The sequence below is a fragment of the Taurulus bubalis genome (assembly GCF_910589615.1).
Source record: "Taurulus bubalis genome assembly, chromosome: 6".
Classification (NCBI taxonomy): domain Eukaryota; kingdom Metazoa; phylum Chordata; class Actinopteri; order Perciformes; family Cottidae; genus Taurulus; species Taurulus bubalis.
In genome coordinates this window covers 5,037,359-5,051,949 of record NC_136594.1, presented here as the reverse complement: position 1 = coordinate 5,051,949, position 14,591 = coordinate 5,037,359, and the positions used below count along the sequence as shown (strand labels likewise).

Genomic DNA, 14,591 nt, shown 5'->3' with positions numbered 1-14,591 from the left:
AAATAATCATCCTGAAAGTGCTTTTTTTCTAGGCAAATCTGAAACCTTTACATTTTTTCCTGTGTGCTATCATCATTTACTCTTTACCAGCAACATATAGACTGATATTTACATATCTCACATGTGTATAGCCTTTTATTGTAACCAAAATTATTCAAATAGCCCTTGTGGTTGCAAAGATACACTCTTTTTAGTTTGGGTATGCAATTTTCGAGGAAAGGCCTAAAAATATGAATGAACTCTAAGTCCTGAACAGTGCTGAGATAGTGACCTCTTTCTGAGGCTTGTTTGTGTGTCTTGTTGTGTGTGTTGTGCATGCCAACACGTCACCGTTTTCCTTCTGAGCTCCGGGGAGATTTAACTCGAGGTTTGAGCGTCTGGGAGACTTTATCAGCAGCAGAGTTTCACTCCGCATTTCGGCTCCAGATGCACATAAAGAAAACAATTTACGACGGCTGGATGGAGACAAGGGGTTTCCCGTGACTCTGTAAACGTCCAGTAACGTCTTTAACACCCATCGCTGCCAGAACTGCAGAACATTCACTTGCACGTGTAATACGGACACACCCAGTCTGCAGAGCGTGCACTCCTGTGAAAGAGAAGGAACCGTGTTCGGTTCTGGAAAAGAGGGAGAGAAGAAGAAGTGTTGATTCTGATAAGAAGGGCAAACGTTTGACGTCCCGCCGTGGTTTCAATCCCACAATAGGGGGTTCAATCCCCGCTGCGACCCCTTAGGGCTGAACCTGCACTCACACTTTGGAGGGAAGCCTCCACAAAGATGGCCGATGTTTGGGCCAACGTGGAGCTGGGAGGCAACTCGTCCTCCTTTGTCCCCAGTGGTCCAGACGCTCCTCGGAGAAACCATCCTGAACATTGGCGTCTTCCTTCGGAGTCGAGTTCTTCGCCCAGAGAGACGGTGGTTTATCCCGACCGGGTGACTTGAGCACTTGTGACAGAGGAAAGTTGAGATGTGGAGCAAGAAAGAAAAACCTCACAGACCCATGACTTTGGGTGTGACAGGTGCAGGGGTTGAGATCCCGGACGAGAGCATGTGATGTTTGTCTCCAGACATCACAGTCGAGAAGAGCAACGTATCCTGAGTGAAGTAAAGAACTGAAGAACCGGCTCCTTCGCCACAGAAGATATATCTTGGCTCTCAGAAGAGAAGCGACTCACACAAAGTAAAAGACTGCAACAGATAGTAACAAATAGACTGTTGTCTTGTGGAGATTCACCAAAACTAGCTGGATTGTTGCGCCTTGGTTGGATATGATGTAACCAAGACGGGTTTAGGCTTGGCGTCACTATAAAACCACTGGTAGCAGGGCGATGTAGTTAGCCGAGCTCCAGCGCTTTGACAGAAATAAGAAGCTCGTTCCCCGGCCTCCAGTCGTTCTGCAAATATCTCTGTTCAAACCAAAACCAAACAGAATGTAGCCAATCTGATTGCATTTTTAGTTTTTAAAAAGGCCTCACAAACCGTGAACCATCACTAAAAAAGCAGATTTTTCGGATATGTCCAGGAGCTGTTTAGCCTAGCTTAGCACAAAGACTGGAAGCAGGGCAAACCGTTAGCATATTGTTCCATCAAAGTGAGAGGCGGGAAAAAAAGGAGCATGATGCCGATTACTTTTGGTTTTCAGCGGTTTCTCATGTGACTAAAGATGGAGCCTTTCTTAGAAACAGAGAAGTGGCCTGAGGCTTTTGGTTTAGAGGTATGATTCGGTGTGAGAGGTCAGATCCCAGATAAGTTCTTACTGGGTTTAAATCAGCTGGCCACCTGTCCAGGTGTATTTTGGATTTGACGTTACCCTTTGGCACCTACAAACTACATCAGCTGAATACATTGAAGCAGACATCGCAGTAACAACTCCTTCTCTCTCAGCTGCATGTGTTTTTTACTTATGCTCAGTGAAGTCTCTCAACAGATTCTCTCCTTGTTTCACACGTCGCGTTGCCCGAACAAGGCTTCAGCGCTCTAATGAAACCATCTGGACCGCTCCGCTCTCGTTTATGGAGTCGTGAACAATTATGGCTACAAGAAGCAATCCACAAAAACAATTATAGTGCTTTAATACGTCGCGTTAAAATGTTTTCTCAAGGCTCAATGTGTGTGTGTGTGTTGGGCCTTTTGGGTTTATTTTAGACACTCATTTGAGACAAGAAGATGGCCTCATCATCATGACCCAAAACGCCAGCATATCGAGTATTTCTTTCTTTCTTTTTCTTCTTCCTCGTTTAATCAAATACAAATATTCTACATACGTGTATTTTTTGCATCAATATATAAATTCAACCTGACAGAGATGTAACCAAACCTCCAGGGAGTGGCACTAAACCAGTACTGGTTATTATGGGCCCCCTCCCATAATTCCCATAGGCCCCACCCGGGAGTCCCCCGAGTACAATTTGAGACAATTTTGATTCAGTTTTATGCAAAACACTTTGTTTCTTTTATTTGCTGTTTACAGTTGGTTTTATTTAGTTGGTTAATGGACCTTATGGCGAATGAACCTTTAAACCAACAAACACATTTTAAAATCTACAATTCTTTGGCATATTAGCAAACACTCCCTCCACAGACAATCATCCAATGTGATCGAAAGCTCCAGAACAGCTACTAAATGGACCTCGTGGATCGTTTTCAGCTTTTTCCAAGTAAAAGTAATTACAAAGAATGTCATCTTGGCGTGTTGGTCTCGGGGTGGGACTCTCACTCCGGGTGTGAGAGGGTTCTGGGTTCAAATCTCTCAGCATTTTTTTAAAAGTTTGAATCCAAAAGGATTCTTGATGAGTTGCAGTCTAGAAGTCTGAGAATCCAAGAGGACTCAAGAACCTGCTTCTCCTCCACAAATGAGACACTCTACTGATGGTTAATGGCGTTGCTGAATCCACAAATGATATCATGTTTCATAACTTTTGAATTAATCTGAAAATTTAAACTAGAAACTTTAATCCTGCAAAAACTGTTTTCAGCAGAAAGTTGTGAACATATGAACACATCTTCATCTAGGTTTATATGTTGAATGTGTCAGCGGCTATATATATATATACATATATATATATATATATATATATATATAAAATATCTGTCTGTATAGCTGCTAAATGCTGCTCTGTGTCCACCAGCTAAATCTTGCTTTAAGTCAATTTATTATTCATTTAAATAAAATACTATGAATATGTTTCACAGTGCATCAGCAGTGAGTCTCAGATTAGATTCGCATCAGTCGTGGCTCACGCGGCACTAATGGGGCTTAAACCAGCGGCTTTTCATCATCAGCGATAGGGTGGACACCGTTGGCATTTAGTCCTTTTTTCACAGTTCCTCTGCACGCAGACCTCCTCCGGGCCTGCATGTGCCTCTCTATTCAAACCCTCCTCGAATTAATTGTACCACTGCGGTGAAAAGGCAGCTCATAATCTGGGGAACAATGGCCGACAAATGCAGCAGGGAGGGCGGTTCACGCTTTTCAACCATCAGCTCTCCTTATGAAGTGCTGAAGGACTCCCACTGCCATCGGTCCGCATTGTTTCCCCAAAGAAAACAGTCACTAAAGTCTCATTTGTTGCCACTTCTCCGTGGCGGGGCGTGGCGTTCGGCGGAGGCCTTGTGTGCCGCTAAAAGGATTATGAGGGCTTAATTGAGTGTGCTAATTGATGGGACAGTGAATGAGGCTGAATGGAGCGGAGGGGCAGATGTGGTGTGCAACCCCTGGCTCTTTCTAAAGAATACAAATCAGCAGCAGAGGGATCTGTTCTCCGCTCTCTATAACAGTCAATTATCCCTTTCAGGGGGCCGAGCGAACAGATGGTTTCCACGCCGGGAGCTGTATGGAGGCTCCTCCGAGCACCTTTTCTTCAGGAGCGATGGGCTTCTTTTTATTGGCTATTCATGACGCGCAGGGTGTCGCCGGGAAACAATGGGCGACGAGAGCGGCCGTGAATCGGAGGTTTGGGTCCGGTCCGTTCCGCTTGACACTGAAGAGAAAGGAGGAGGAAACCCCCGGAGGGCGTGTTCACCTGGGGAGGAGGAGGCGGGACACACCGTCTGTCCACGGCCACTTCAAGTCAAGAACAACGATAACTTTCATCCCAACCTGCGGACAATCATACAAATCCATCCACTGTGGGCAGAAAAACAGTTTTTGAAGGCGTTTTCATGTTTCAGGAAACTCGTTTCCACGACGGTATTTTGAAAAAAGGTCAGAATTGAACCACATTTCCCATAATTCACTCCTGCAGCATCGTAAGAAAACGTTATCAGCTTCCCGATTCTGAACAAAGCGACCTTCAGGATTCAGGTTTCCTGTTTGAACCGTCGCGCTTCACTATCAGTGTCGAGCGCAGTGTTCTGATCGCCTTCATCTCCAGAAGGTGTTTAAACCTTTTTCAGACGTAAGAACGCCTATCGTGATGTGTTCAAATCTGATCTTCTAAATTGTAGTTTTTGGCGAGAAACTTCAGCATGCAGTTACCACTTCTCTTCCCCTTCAGAGGCTTATATTGACATTAAAGAAAAAACAAATATACCTTTCATGTTTGTGCTTTAAAATGATGCCATGATGTACAGTGTAGGCCTTACTGGCTTAGCATATGGAAGACCAGAGTTGAAATCTCATTTTCAATTTTATGTAAGTCATTTTTCAAATATGTTGTTAATATGTTGATGATGTTTTCTTTTTACTTTTTATTCTGGTAGTAGTTAAAACAATTGTAATATATTCATTTTAGTTTTTTACATTATCCACATGCATATTCTGTAGTGTTTGTAAATCAAATTGACTTTATACTTGAAGGTTTGTGCCTTTTTTTTTAATATTCCCCTTCTGTTTCATTCAGTTAAAATAAATAATTAGTCTTCATGTCATAATAAATAGTAAATTATTTTTTATAGATGAAACACTTGCAAGCTAACCAAATGGATCAAGAGTTGGGAAGTGTGTGATAAAGAATAAAAGGGGAAAACCTGTTGTTGTTTTTTATTTTATTTTTGTCTGTATGTATAGAAAATGTAATATATGTACATTGTTTTAATTATTTTATAATTAGCATTGTGAAAATCAGAAACCTTGAATCAATCAAATGATATAAGAGGCTTCACACACACACACACACACACACACACACACACACACACACACACACACACACACACACACTAATCTCCACAATCGGCAACACTGAAGAGTCTTCTATAACTTTTATTGCAGCGGCGGCACAAAAGAAGAAGCTGGAGGGTGATGGACGGGTTGGGGGTGTTTTGGAGTTGAATGGTTGCATCAGCTCATGAATATAAGGCCCTGTATTATTGCCCCCCATGCGGGGGCCTCCACCTTGTCCTGCATTGTTAGACAGAGGGGATTGTGAGGCGAGCTGATGGGATGAATGCCACCTGTCAGAGAGCAGAGAAAAGCGGATTCAGCCAGCGTGGAGAAGAGTTGAAAGCTCTGTGTTCTCGTTATACACCGCTAATTGACTTTTAAAGACCCCGGGGGCCTCGGGGGGAGAAAGGGGAAGAAGTAGTGCACACTCTCGATTTGCAACCAACAAACACGCTGAAGGAACCTGTTGCAGGTCACATCAGGACTTATACATTTGTGATGTATTTTGTGAAGTACTGAAAAGGATGCCAAATGGAGTATGAATTTCATAAATCAGTTTTCCTCCCGTGTGTATTCGCTCAGTTATAGTGACGTAGAAGGAGTGACTTTCACCCAGCAGACCTGTGTTTGTGTCCTGTGTGTGTAACCAAGAATCATGTTGATTTATTTAACTTTAGTGACGTTTGCGAAGCTTTTTCAGTACTTATGTGATGTTGTTAACCAGGGTTCCCGCTCTTTTCCAGAGATCATTTTCCAAAACAATTTTCAGTGACGATCAATCTGGTCGGATTTTAACGACATGTAGTCGGGTTTACATGATCCTCAACATAACTTTGCCCTTTCAGATGGCAGTGTCTCTGATACAGAGACGAGTAGTTCATTGGAAATATGAGAACGTTGAAGTGATTTTACGCACACAAAATAGCGTATCATGAAAAACAACGCACATAAAGCAGCCGAAACAGGGTTTAAGAGTGTTAATGAAAGCAGTTGAAGCGTGTGGAATCACCTAAAACGGATGAAATGTCAGTTTTAAATTCTACAGCAGTCTCAATAACTGTATATTGTGTGGAAGTTATAGCTCACTTCAAAAAGTTTCAATTGAAGTTTAACCACTGAAAGGATTCCTGGTGTCGGTTAAAATAAAAGCAGTTGAAGTGTCTATTATGGTAAAGTAGGGTCACTGAAAGCAGTTAAAGTGTCAGTGAAGAAGCAAGAGCTGAACATAGTTGTTAGTTAGGTGTGAAAGCAATAAAAGCAATGTAATTCAGTGCTGGAGTTAGTTTAAGTGACTTTAGTCATGTCAGCACTTAAAACGGTGGAAGCGTCCGTGTGAAGTGGAAGAGCTCTTAACAATCGTTGAACTACTGAATGTTTAACCTGCTTGTGGAGTCGTTGTGTCAGTCGTGTCTCGAGTCGTTTTATTAAATGATGTTGTTATTTGTTGCACGACCCAACCAACCTTTCAGAAGTGCAGATGATCATGAATCCCATCGCCTGGTTAGCGTGCCGATACTTGATGCTGTGTCCGGGACATTTCTATTGTTGTCATTTATGGTCTGGTTGTTTGTGCTCATAGCGGCTGCAACGACAGCAGCCGCCCCTCCACCACAATGTCTGTTGTTTTTAACGGCTTGTGTTCTATTTATGTCCGTTCACTTGTTTTACTGCGAAAATGTGGCGTTCCTGTTTCTCACCGTACAGAATTAAACCTACGCACCGAGGTCTACCATGTGATTTATACAGCGATTATCGATTCATCTTGAACCCTGCATATTTGTAATGATTAATATATATATTTTAAACTGATTAATTGACTTCCATTGCCTTTTATTAATTCAGAATTAGTAACAAATAGAAGAGATGTGTAAATGTGTATCATTGTCCTGAGAGAATCGGCACTTGCGCAACAAGCCTATTATACAGGTTACAGGGCGTCCTGAACAAACCGGCCGTTTCTAAATAGCCAAGTGACCATTGAGAGCTGGATGAACGCATGTGGCTGCTTAAGCCCCGCCTTTTTCCTGCGGACGCTCCACTGAAAGCACTTAAAGCGCTGGTGACTTTGCTGTAAATGGAGGACAAGCTGTGTCTGTACCACCTGAACTTTATATTTTTGGACTCTCACTGTTATAACAAAGACGGCCATTTTGTGGGAGCAGGGCGGCAGGGCGACGCTAAATGGGATGAAATCGACCGGCCTCTGAGTTTCAGCAGTTAGGTCGATTTTTTTGTGTTACTTCGTTGTTGGCGTTTCTTTCTTCTTTCTTTTTGTATAACTGATGACTATACATGTAGGTATTTTGGACCCAGTAATAGAGGTGAAATGCTGCCCCCTGTCTGTTTGGAGCAGTTAGCTAGTCACACACATTGCACCTTTTTTTTTTACGCTACAAACAAATGAAGATCTGATGATGAAGATTAAACACAACATAAAAGAGATTAAAAAAAACATCTACAGCATTAACATGCACCACACACATTAATGCAGCAGTAATATTAATCCACAAACATCATATATAATAGTAAAACACTGACAGGGGACATTTTAAGTAAGGTTTTGAATGCAGGACTTTTACTCACAGTTTGGTATACTTTAACTTCAGAATACTTCTTTCACCAGTGTCATCATGGACTTACAGTAAGCTATTAAAAACTAGAAGAGGGGTTTGGAGTCACAGCAGGTTGAACAAAGCTGCGGCAGATAAAGTTAATTACATGTTCCAGGTAGCAGACAGTAATGGTTCGCTCATGGCGCGCCGCAATCAGTTTAATTAACTGCAGCTGCGATTACATGAGAGAGAGACAGTTTTCTGTGAGACGAGGCACTGAACCAGGAACCAGGAACCTGTTCCTGCAGGTCATCAGACCAACGACTGCTGATTTCTTCTTCTGCCATTGCACAGCGTTTAAATCAAACCCCTTCATACGAAATCACTTCTACTTGTAAAGAGGACTTTTCTACAGTCTAAATACATGGAAGAGATATCTGCATGTGCACCAACAGTTGGTGTATTACCTCCAGACTGATGGGAGACACAATGCTGTAGCGCCCCCTGCTGTTCCGGGAGCCACACTGCATCAGAGACTCTCAGAGTCACCGACTCCAGTTCAGATCTGACAGACGTCCCGAAGGTTAAGTTACATTTACGCAGCGAACGGCTTCTCTAAGATGTTAAGACGTCGTCCACTGAAAGCACGACCCATCCCTCTGGACCGGATAATAACCTCTTCTTTTATTTATAGATTAGAATCCCTGAAATGTTTGACTGAATTAGAAATATTAATAAAATATATATATATGCATCACAGTTATGTCAGGTTTTATTTTAACGTGCATCATAGGTAAGCTTGTTTCAATTAGTTACTTTAATTCCATTTTTATTTTTTTCCATCAGGCTTTTAGGGGCAACACCTCAGATATACTTCGGTGAAATGCGACACTGAATATTATCCATTTCTTTTAAAGTTAATTAAATAAGTAAAAACACAGAAATTGGAACCATTAAATAGTTTTATTTAAACAAAAAAAAAGGTGAGTGTTAAACATAAATCGGAGTTTGAGGTGAATGTGAATATATATATATATATATATATATATATATATATATATATATATATATGTATATTCATGGACCCTCTAACGACCAATTTCAGTATTTGTTTGCAGAAACAACCCAGATTCCACGCGTTACTGTTGCGCAATAATCCGCCTCCAGAGGTTGTGACATGCGGTTCAAAGTCCCACAAAAAGTCTCCGTTCTCAATGTCGCGTTAAAAAATGTGAATGTTCGGATGTCCGAGCATCATTGAACGCACCAGAGATATTTTACAATAAATGTGACTGTGACATCAGAGATGAACTCAGCCCTTCATCCAACACCAACAAACAGACCACAGCTCCCCCAGCAGGCGGAGACGGGTCATTACAGTCTTTCTTATTTCCGTCCAGATTCTTCTTCTCCTCCTTTTTTCTTCTTCAGGTGTTTTTGCGTCACTGAAAGCTCTTGTTCTGCAGCAGTCTGGGCAGCTTCCTGCGGTCCTTTCCAGCGTTCCTCTTCCTCTTCTTGCTCAGGAAGTTCTCCAGCTTGCCGCTCTTCTTGAGCTCCTGGTATTTCTCGGCCAGCTCCAGCTTCTTCTTCTCAGCTGGAAGAAAAAACAACAACAAAGAAGAGTTCAACTCCAAATCTGACACTCTTATGCTCAAAGAAATTAAATTACGCTCAAATAATAATTTTGAAGTTTTCAGTGAGTCAGTTTAATAACTTTTTCAGGAGACAAAGTTCTCGAGATATTCTAGATTTACTGCCAACTCTTTATCCATTTTTCTGCTTTTTAATTTTATTTATACCCTGTTTACTTTTAGTCTTTTTAAATTTCACATTTTCTTATAGATTTTGATATTCTTACATCTTTAACCATTGTATCTCCCATTCTGCCTCCATTGTTTGATTGCTTTATTTTTTCCATATTTAAATAACGTGATTGACAGAATTGACAAAATATAAAATTGTATTTCTTCAACAGATTTTTAACCTCATCTCTTATTCCTTTGATTATAATATTATTTGTACATTAAAATGTAGGGCTGCAATTTATGATTACTCTCATCACTGATTAAACTTTTTACATTTATTAATGTATTTATTTATTAATCTTTTAGTATATGAAATGTCAAATTCTCAGAGCTCAAGAAGATATTTTCAGTCCAAACCCCAAATATATTCTGTTTATAATGATACAGAGAATTTATCTATGTGTTACGCAATAAAATGACTCAAAACATCGAATAAAAACGATAAAATCTCACTAATCGGCAAATTCATTCTAACTGTAAATGTATAATAAACAAAACGCCTCGTTCAATCTCTCAGTGCTGAAAAGGAAGGAATGTAGAAACATTTGGAGTGAACCGGTTCTTACAGTTCTTGAGGAAGAACGGCCGTGCGCCCTCATTGGCTCGCTCTCTCTGCTGCCTCTTGAACTGCAGCTCTCTCTCCCTCTGCTGCTCTCGGCTCTTCCTCGCTCGCTCCTGGTTGTCCTACAGAGAGAAGTCACAGTTCAGGCATTTAAAAAAAAAAAAAAAAAAAAGAGAAAGAAAACGCGCTCCATCGCGGAGCTTTTATTGTGAAAGGACAAGCCGGAGAGATATAGTCGATCGTGGAGGTTTTAATTAAACTAACAGCCAGACTCACCATCCTCTTCAGCAGGAACTGAAGTTTCTCCTTCTTCTCGCTGTTCGTCTTCAGCTTCTTCAGCTTCTTGTGGACGACCTGCAGACAAACGCCACACCAGCACGTCAGTTTGCAGTCCAACTTGCTGACATTAAAATGCCTACGACAGTTTTCCGGGACACAGATCAGTGTGATCAGAAGCTCTCTCTCTCTCTCTCTCTCTCTCACCTCTCTCTCTCTCTGTTTGATGTCATTGATGAATTTGTACGTCTTCTCAAAAATCTCCGGTTTGTATTCTCCAGACAGGTCGTCGAATCGAGGATCTCTCAACGTCTGGAGTTAAAAAAATAAAAACAAGTCAGGAACAGAATAATTAAAGCGTTTATAAGAACACGAGACTCAAGTGTAGTCCGCAGGTTTCCTTCACTCACTGCTTTCTTGACGGAGACGACCCGCCGGAGGAACGGAGCCCGTCTCTTGGCTGAGATCTCCGTCGGCCTGAAAGCACGCCAAACAAACGCACTCTTAGAAAACCCACAACGGGACAAAAAGCCCAGGAGACGGAGCGTCTGTGTGCAGGCCGGAGGCCGCTCACCTGTTCTTGTTCAGACGTTTCTTTTTGCCGCCCGTGCGACTCTTGCCGCCGCCGTACGCGACCTCGTTGTAGACTTTGGTTCCCACTTGGTTCTGCAGCTTCATGATGTCCTCAAAGGACATGGTGGAAAGTTCTGGAAGGGGCAGAGAGCAGAGAGAGGCAGTGGCATTAGTAAAAACATGCAGATGTCCACGAGAAAGATCCAAGTGTGAGAACATATAATCAGGTATTAAAAAAATAAAGTACGGCCCTCAGGCTCACAGAGCCAATAGATTCTGCTCTATAAGATCCACAGTTTTCACAAACTCATCCTGTGGAGCCAAACTTTCTTTTTTTGGGTCATAATTGGCCCATGAATTACTGAGTTGGGGCCCCAAAAAATCGTGTTTTGTGACGACACAACACCCAATTCTCACCAGTTCATTCTTGAGAGCCGTATTATTATTATTATTATTATTATTATTATTATTATTATTATTATCTACCCGGAGAAGCCTTTTTCTTTAGCTGCTGTTTACATTCATTATGATGCAGAGTCAGTGATGTACGACAGGAATGTACGACTGCTTATGTTTTGTTTGTCGTGTTACAAATCGGTTTCTTTACGCCTCCACGTGTTGCATAATGGCAATAAATTAACGTTGAGTCCAAGTGGACATTTGTGCCAAATTTGAGGAAATTACTGAGGCGAATTCACATAATGATAATCTATTCTAAATTATCTCAATGGGATTATCGTAGCTAAACAAAGGTTATATAGAAATAAAAAAAATATACTTAAAGAGACTCGGGGCTCGGCAGTACTGGTTCATCGGCAACCAATTCTCGGCCCTTGGTTGCCATCTTTTTTAACGCAATTAAAATCAATAAAAAAAAAATGTAGCAAACCCAAAATAGAAATTATTCAAAACATTTGTGGCTTTACCGATATTTTAAAGTCCTTTAAAAGTCGGTGCTGAGCCACGAGAAGAAGTTCCTGAACTCACCGTTCTTCATGTCGTCCCTCGTCCGGATCTCTCCGCTGCCGCCGGCGCCCTCTGGATCTTCATCGACGTCATCCTCGGAGGCGTCGCTGTCTTCGTCTTCGTCCTCGTCCTCTTCTTCTTCACCGCCATCAAGCGCTTCCTCGCCAACATTCAATCCCTCCTCCTCCTCCTCCTCCTCCTCCTCCTCGCCAACAGACCCCTCTTCGTCCCCATCGCTGAAGCCTTCCTCTCCTCCATAGAGCGGCTCTCCCTCCTCCGCTCCTCTTTTAGTGAGCAGAGCGAAGTTCCTCTCCACGTCAGAGTCGTCATCGCTGCTGCTCGCCGCCATGTTCTTCTTTTTTGGGAGTTTCACCTCCCGCTGCTTCTCTTTCCCCTTCATCGCGGTTTCTGGGGTTCTGGAAGATGCGGACAGCGGCGAAAAAGAAGGGAAGTGTTAGAATTGATGGTAGTTTGGGACAGAAAGTATTTTTATTTTATGTAACTTTGTACTACATCTCAGAGGTAAATATTGTATTTTTTTTTTAAAAACTTGACATATTATAGTTGTTTATCTGCTTCCTGTCCAGGAAAAACATGTGTCTCCAGATGTGTTGATGTTGGATGTTTATGAAAAACTGAAGGATGAAGTGTTTCCTTAGTTCCAAAACTCCTACTTCTTCTTCTTCAGATAAATAAACTCTTTAAAAAGCCTCTTAGATCAGATGGAAAATGCATCTTCATAAAGCTGAAAACAGGTTTTTATTTCTAGAGACACAAGGTTCTCACGAAGACGCTACAAACATTATGATCTTATAGAATATGATGCAATGATGTAGATTAAACTAACTAACTAACATGGACATGATCGTGTACCAATAAACAGGCCTTAAAACTGTTGCGTCACATGTCTGTAAAGTATGTAAACATACAATTATGAATTATTCCTTATATATGTGTTTGTATCATTTATTTACTTACTTTAAATTATTTTCTATATATTTGTTGGGGCTATTTTACCCAATTTGTTTGAATGAATGGTTATCTCATCGTGGAGCAAGAACTCCAAACGAACAGCTGCATGTTGTGACTTCTCCTCTGATCCGCGGCCGTAGAAACGAAGCAGCTTATGATGAAGACATGTTGGCGTATCGATAACAGTTACACTTGGATTCGGCATACGTTGTGACCTGTGGTGACGCAGATTATTGTCAGAAATACTCATGTTGTGTTTCTGTGGCTTGGTCTCACCAACGTTGTTTACTCGAAGCAAGCGGCGTGACGAAAGGCCTTCCTTGTTTTTTTAATCGGCGGATTTTAAATTCAGTTTGAATTATTGTTTTATACATAAATGCAGTGGTCGAGATAACAATACGGGTTGTTTACCTGGTCATTACGTTATTTAAGTCCTGTTTCGCTGAGCGCTGTTATCCACGTGTGCGCATGACGGCTGCAGGTTTCACTCCAGGAAGACTATACGGAGCACTTCCGGTTTTCAAAATAAGTGTTTCACTAGATTGTTCGATGGTTTTGGACCACATTAAGGAAAAATGTGTAAGCATATTTATTTATAAACAGTATGTTTTCAATCGTCCTGCTCCCAGTTTAGTATTATGTCTACCCCAGACATTTTATTACGCTTTTATTTTGTAGGCAACAATGCTAACTTCCTGCGCAGTGCTGCCCTCTGCTGGTCAGTTGTTTTATAATACACTCTCCTTACATTTTTCTGTACATCATACAATAAACGTTTATTAATGACCTTTATTCAACTGTGACTGTGTTTGTATTATTATAGAAGCCCTTTCTCACATTGTATATTTGTATGTATTATTACAATGTAAATACATTGTGCAATAATAGTCATAACAGTTATTTTGTCTATCTATAATATTTCAGTTGTGGTGGATTCTTTACTGTTTTTATTACAGTTTTTTATTGCTTATTTATAATACTTGTTTTGATATTGTTTCGTTTTACTATGTCTCATGTTTGCACTAAACCATATGCTACTATAAATCCTGTAAATGTCCCCGCAAAGGAACTAATAAAGGATTATCTTATCTTATCTTATCTTATGCACTGTGGCCGCTTTTGTGTCCTTGCAGGTTTAAAATAAATAAATAAAGGTGTGTTGCACATATTGTACCTGAATGTACTTATGTTCCACCACTGGAAGGGAGTAGATTAAAAATGTAAAAAAAACAGTTGAAAACGTCCCAGCGTATCGCAGACCAATTACATATGAATGACGTCAGCTGACAGGAAGTAAACATGCGCCCAAGCTGTTGCCTAGCAATTAAATTCCGTTGAAACGGTTATTTGGAGCTCTGCCAGCAGGTGTCGCCGTTAGCAACAGAACAACCAACCGTCACCAACAAGCCCTTCAAAATAAAAGCGGGTAAAACATAATTCACAATATATGAATCTGAAGGACTGCCTTGATTATTTTTTTCGTGGAACAATACACTTTTTTTCACATAAGACATTTTACTGGATGCATACAAATGCTCAACTGTTTCCCCAAATTAGAATGTCAATCAAATATTAGGGGAAATCAGCTGAGTTTTCCTAATTTGTCTTAACTTTTTAATGTAACATAATATGTCCAGGTTCCAATAGTTTAAAAAGTATACTGACGTGGGCTACTGAAAGATCTGAAAGCTAATTTGTGTGATTTGTATTTATTCTATGATCATATATTTTATCATCCAAATTAGTATTTAGTCAATTTTATTTTCTTAATTTTTAGTTA

General features: G+C 40.9%; 1 protein-coding gene across 1 annotated transcript; it reads right to left on the bottom strand.

Annotated features, from left to right (window-relative positions):
• Positions 1–8,646: 8,646 nt before the first annotated feature.
• Positions 8,647–13,299, bottom strand: rrp36 (ribosomal RNA processing 36). Its single transcript, XM_079220127.1, has 8 exons — positions 13,223–13,299; positions 11,861–12,255; positions 10,875–11,007; positions 10,711–10,777; positions 10,508–10,612; positions 10,301–10,378; positions 10,029–10,146; positions 8,647–9,251 (listed from the first exon to the last, which is right to left on the bottom strand). The coding sequence occupies exons 1-8, from the start codon at positions 13,228–13,230 to the stop codon at positions 9,100–9,102; spliced, it is 1,056 nt and encodes a 351-aa protein (XP_079076253.1). The 5' UTR covers positions 13,231–13,299; the 3' UTR covers positions 8,647–9,099.
• Positions 13,300–14,591: the final 1,292 nt, after the last annotated feature.

Coding starts and splice junctions, on each gene's coding strand:
- rrp36 (XM_079220127.1), bottom strand. Junction 10,613..10,710: donor TCGTCTCCGTCAAGAAAGCA/GTGAGTGAAGGA, acceptor TTTTAACTCCAG/ACGTTGAGAGATCCTCGATT. Junction 9,252..10,028: donor GCCGTTCTTCCTCAAGAACT/GTAAGAACCGGT, acceptor TTTTTCTTCCAG/CTGAGAAGAAGAAGCTGGAG.